This window comes from Myxine glutinosa, chromosome 2 (assembly GCF_964187855.1).
Source record: "Myxine glutinosa chromosome 2, kmMyxGlut1.1, whole genome shotgun sequence".
Taxonomy (NCBI): domain Eukaryota; kingdom Metazoa; phylum Chordata; class Myxini; order Myxiniformes; family Myxinidae; genus Myxine; species Myxine glutinosa.
This window is the reverse complement of record NC_136262.1, coordinates 20,866,335-20,872,019: the sequence shown is the minus strand read 5'-3', so window position 1 is coordinate 20,872,019 and position 5,685 is coordinate 20,866,335. Positions and strand designations below refer to the sequence as shown.

At 36.7% G+C, this 5,685-nt stretch overlaps 1 protein-coding gene across 1 annotated transcript; it reads left to right on the top strand.

Moving 5' to 3' along the window:
• Positions 1–783: 783 nt before the first annotated feature.
• Positions 784–3,128, top strand: LOC137421998 (uncharacterized). The gene is made up of 5 exons (XM_078772770.1): positions 784–1,299; positions 1,422–1,660; positions 1,748–1,844; positions 1,939–2,094; positions 2,211–3,128. Exons 2-5 carry the CDS (start codon positions 1,545–1,547, stop codon positions 2,547–2,549), a joined length of 708 nt encoding a protein of 235 aa, XP_078628896.1. The 5' UTR covers positions 784–1,299; positions 1,422–1,544; the 3' UTR covers positions 2,550–3,128.
• The last annotated feature ends 2,557 nt before the right edge of the window (positions 3,129–5,685 follow it).

Genomic DNA, 5,685 nt, shown 5'->3' with positions numbered 1-5,685 from the left:
AATTCTAAAGATACTGTTTAGATTTTGATGATTTGCGTGTGATATGATTCAACGGCTGTTTATATGAATTGTTTAAAATTTAAAAAACCTTCAATTTCTGATATTTTGCCATCGCCATATGCAGATTCGCCACAGTCCCACGATCGATGTTTCTATACGTGAACATACCCATTTGTTTGTGAACGGGTACGTTTTTCATGGAAGTCTTCATGAACTTGCTGTCCATGTCTGACGTGCGACTGAAGTTGCTACAGGAATGTGGAATTTATTGGTTTCATGCTTTAGCATTTTCCGTATCTGCATTGCCTGTTTGCTTCTGGCCTCCCACCTGTGCGTAGCACGGGTATCTCTCTAGTGAAAGATAACGGGTAAAAACGTTTATATAACTAAGTTATAGAGATACAAAAATCATGTTGGGCACAGGTCCAAAAAGACCCACGAATGCATTCTAGGGGTATAATTATAAAAAATAAATCCCCTGATCCTGAAATTTAAAAAAACCCAAAACACACATACAGGAATATGTATTACCCTTCATTCGAAGTATATATGAAAGATCATGTGTAAAATCGTTTTTATAACAAAGTTACAGTGAAACAAACGATCATGAGTCGAGGGAAAATGTTGTTCCTGGACCACCCTCATTTCTCCATTCACTTACATGTAAATTTTCATCTCTCCCTCACTTTTCTTCATTTCCCCTTAACACCTCCATTCCTGCCCCCTTGGGTCCTATGGACCGTTTACTCTTAATATCAATGATTATTGTTTTCTAGTAGACCACTCAAACAACGATCCTACAAATATTTGTTTATGCGTAGGAAATAATTTCATTCTCTTACCACTACCATCACCATCTGATATATTAACAAAAAAGATGTTTGAGTTTGGTTCTTTATCAAGATATTTTAACTGAGCTAAGATAAAATGGTAAACCTCGCTCAATGTTCTTGTTTGAGCACCTCCAGTGCCACATACCATTTTTAATTATGCTCGTACAGAGACTCAATGAACATGAATGTTTTACCAGAGAAACCAGTTTTACTCTTCTCTTGCCTGGAGCAAAAATATTATGTCTTAGTCAAATGATATTTTAAAACATGAAATCCTGTGAAGAATGTTAATCCCCTTCCTTGAAGGGACACACCTGGAATTTTCAAGAAACTCATTGCCTCCATGATGTCATTCAATTTCCCCATCCCAGCTATATTAACTGAATCTCACTTGAGGTGGCTTCATTCGAAAAATGTTTTCCAACGTTGAAGATGGCAGTGAGTTTGAAGCTATATCGCAAGACAGGTAAGTTTTTTTAGTTTCAACGATTAATTATTCATTGTTTTATATAGAACATGATTAATAATTATTGTTTTTTTAACAGCCTCTCAATAATTATTGTTTTTTTTTCTCTTTTTTTTTAACAGCCTCTCTTTGCCAAAGTTGGTGGTTGATGTTGAAAATGAAGCCAATAATTATCACCAACAAAGGAGAATCTGAATGAATCCCTTACAGAATTAACTGAAGTTCGGAGGGGACTTCATAATGAGATGGCTGAGTGTTTGGACAGCCTCTCACACCCTTTAATATTCCCCAAAGCTGTCTCAACAACAGAACAAATGACTGGCAACGAATTAAGCACCTTGTTTGAGATGTTATGTGAGAGGTAAGATATATAATTAATTATTCACAAACTTTGATACTGTGTGTATGTGTGTTATTAACTTTAACTAACTGTTTGTTTTAATTCCAGCATTAAAAACCAACCAAAGAACATGAAGTTTGATGATGAAACCAACGAATTTCACAACCTTGAAGTTCCGAGGAGTGCTAATTCATTCCCTGCCCATGTGAGTTAAAAAAATTTCCATCTTGATAAACTTGAGGTAAGCTTCAACTTTACTTATTACAAATTTTATAGTTTCTCGCTTTGTTTTCCACCAGAACATTACTTCAATAGCAGAGATGATAGTTGAGATCGATAACCACAACTCTGATTGGGACTATTTCGAGATCCCAAAGAGTGGTTATTTACTACCAACCTGTGATACCCTAAATTTTCATCTCGGCGACCTTGACACCAAGCTCGATTTTTTAGAGGTATGGTTTATTTATTATATATCCTCATGGTTTATTTATTATATATCCTCATCCACTTTACCTTCTCCTTGCTTCACCCTATATCAATATTTTCTCTCCCCTCTTGTCTTAAACAGAAAGAGATTCAAAACCTAAAGACATCTGCTGCTGCTGAAACTACCTTTGACTTGTGCTGGGGAGAAGCTGATGGCTTATGCTGGGAAGAAGCTGATGGCTTGTGCTGGGAAGAAGCTGAATATATATCTCAAGAAAAATGTTTTAATAATATAAAGATTTTTATGTTTTCAATATTATTTAATTATATATGCTTTGCCTACAATTCTTTAATTCTTAATTACAAAAAGAGAATAAAGGAAAAAAGAAAGGGAAGTGCGCCCCCTGCCAACGACCCTCCACCCCCCTCATCCGGCCCCTCCCCTCCCCTTGTGTGTGTGGGGAAGGTGGGGGTGGGATGAGGGGGGTGGAGGGTCAAGGGTGGGGGCGCACAGAGGGGTGGAGGATGATGGGTGTGGTCTGTGTGGGCGTGGTCTGTGTAGGCGTGGTCTGTGTGGGCGTGGTCTGTGTGGGCATGGTCTGTGTGGGTGTGGCTCATGAATTTTTTTTTTTTTTACTTGTAATTAAATTAACTAATCTGGGTGGGGTGGATAAAAGTATGGATGGTTGTTGTTTAATTGCTTATTAGCTTTGTTTTATGTAAATCCTGTGAGTAAAATGAACCCAAGATTTCTTCTCCATTTAAATCAAATAATTTGTAGGTCCAAGGGACTGTATCCATTACATCAACGATTTTAAATAATTCATGAGTCCATCTCTTTGTATAACCTTTCTCAAAATGGCTTTTCCATCTGTATATTCTTACAATATCACCAACTTTGAACTTGGGTTTTCTCAAATTAATCTCCTTTTCATATTCTAAATTTTAAAAATGATTCTGACGGTTTTGATTTTGTTGATGAATGAACTGTATTATTGTAATTATCTACAATATCCTGAATTAAATATACCCATTGTTGAGAACCGAGTTGTGTGAATTTTTTATATAATCTATCTTTCAAAGTGCGATTAAAACGCTCAATAACAACTGCCTTTCCTTCATTAAAGGTGCTGTATAATTTAATACCCTCCCCCTTAAGAAATTTCATAAATATTTTGTTATAGAACTCTGTTCTCTCATCAGTCCATAACTTCTTTGGTTTCCTTTTATCCCTATCAAATATTAGCTTAAAGGCTAACATTAAAGTACCACCCTTTTTGTTTTTTAAAGGAACAACCCAGGCAAATTTACTCCTCAAATCAATAACGGTTAAAGCATACCTGTATCCCCTATCATTATTCAATTCAATTAAATCGGCAGACCAGATGTGGTCGGTGTCTTTTGAATAAACCTTCCTTCTTTTAAACTTTGTGATTATAGGTTTGTGTAATTCATTAGCCAAAAGCTCCTCAGTCTTGATGACATCATTAGAGCTTAATAGTTTTTTGAGGGTGAATAAGCCACGAGAGAGCCACGCCTTCATCACTTCCCGTCTGGACTACTGCAATAGCCTCCTTTATGGTTCACCCTCAACAATCACCAATAAACTCCAATACATTCAGAACTCCGCTGCCCGTCTACTCACCCATTCCCGGACCCGTGACCACATCACCCCCGTCCTTTACAAGCTTCACTGGCTCCCCATCTCCCAGAGAATCCAGTACAAAATCCTCCTCTTGACCTACAAAGCCCTCCATAACCTGGCCCCATCCTACCTGGCTGACCTCCTCTCCAGACACACTCCCACCCGCAACCTCCGCTCTGCTGGTACCAACCTCCTGACCCCCCCTCCCCCCATCCGGACCAAATTTAGATCCTGGGGGGACAGGGCCTTCTCCATCGCTGCTCCCACCCTCTGGAACTCGCTACCTCACACCATCAGAGACTCCTCCTCACTCACCACATTCAAAACATCACTCAAGACCCACCTGTTCAACACTGCATTCAACATTTAACCCACAGCATCTAACCCCTGACTATCTCCTCTCCTTCTCCCTCCTTTGTGCTTTGAGTATTTCCCTATTGATTCTTCTTTTTTTGCAATTGTCTTTATGTTTTGCTATGCATTATGTTTTGCACTCTGTCAAAGCGTCTTTGGGCTTCCTGAAAAGCGCTATATAAAATAAATGCATTATTATTATTATTATTAATAACCAAGACCAAGTTTCAATTTAGCACTTATCATTTTTTTCACAATAAACCTATCAACTTTCTCTCTCAACGTAGGATTTCATATCAAAGACAAATTATACAACATTCCTCTGTCTGCTTCATGTTTTTCATCCAATGTAGTGGTATTCCCATAAGCAATATCATGCTTCATACACACTTCATCAACCCTATTTATAGGTTTAGACCAAGGTTTAGGATTGTCAGCCTCATCTAATCTTTTATCCAGGTTTGTTCCAGGACCACAGAAAGAATATCCAGGTAGATGTAGTTCCCCAGGAATTCCAGTTGTTGTAAATTTACTTCCTGACAGAAACTTTTGTGTTTCTCCTCCACTTTTAGGAGAGATGAATTGGCACTTTTTAGAGCCACAAACTTGACATATTCCTTTTTGATAAACTCTATTATTTTTAGCTTTAACATGAGATATTTTTAGATTTAGTTTTCTTTTTACATTTGAGACAATAACTCATATTTATTTATGAGAAAAAGTCCTACATCGTGCCAAAACCTTTTTGGTTTTCAACATATACATTTCAATCTTTATTTTAAAAACATAAAGAATCCTTAGAAATGTCTTCACTCTCTCCTCCATTTATTTACAAATAAAACTTTAACCAAAATCAATAACCCCAACATCATTAACTATATGACCTTTCTCTTCTTCATGTATATCTTATCCCTGAAGACATTGACGTTGTTATTCTTGAAAATAATATTTCCATTAGACTTTTCATTTATTTATTTTCCTCCTCAGTGCGTTGAGTTTGATTTATTTGCCGTAATACATTCAATCTTTTATGAATCTCACTGATTTCCATCTTTTTATATTTTTCCTCCCTCTCTCTTTCCTCCATCTCCTCCTTCTCCTTTTCCTCCTTCTCATTTTTATCCCTTTCCTCCTTCTCCTCCGTCTCCTCCCTCTCTCTTTCCTCCCTCTCCTTTTTCTCCCTTTCCTCCCTCTCCTTTTTCTCTCTTTTCTCTCTTTCTTCCCTCTCTTCAACTCCTTCCTCATCCCTTGATACCCTTGAGTTTGATCCCCAAAGAATATTATACATATATTCATCTGGATTTTGAGATATTCTTGTATCTATAATTATTTTTCTCATAATAGGATACCAATAAGATTTGTTGATGATTTCTAAAATAGTTTTATATTTCATAACTTTGAGAAGTTCATTTTTATTTAATATTTTAATCAAGTCTCTATTTGTGGGTTTAGCAATATCAATATAAGGCCAGTTCTTAATTACAAAATTCCCATGTATATGTTCCAATTCATAAGGTATGTAAAACCAAGCACCCTTTTCTTGTAGGTATCCCTGAATACAAAAATTATAATTCTCTTGTAGTCTTCTTCCTGTCATTTATGTATCAGAAATATATGT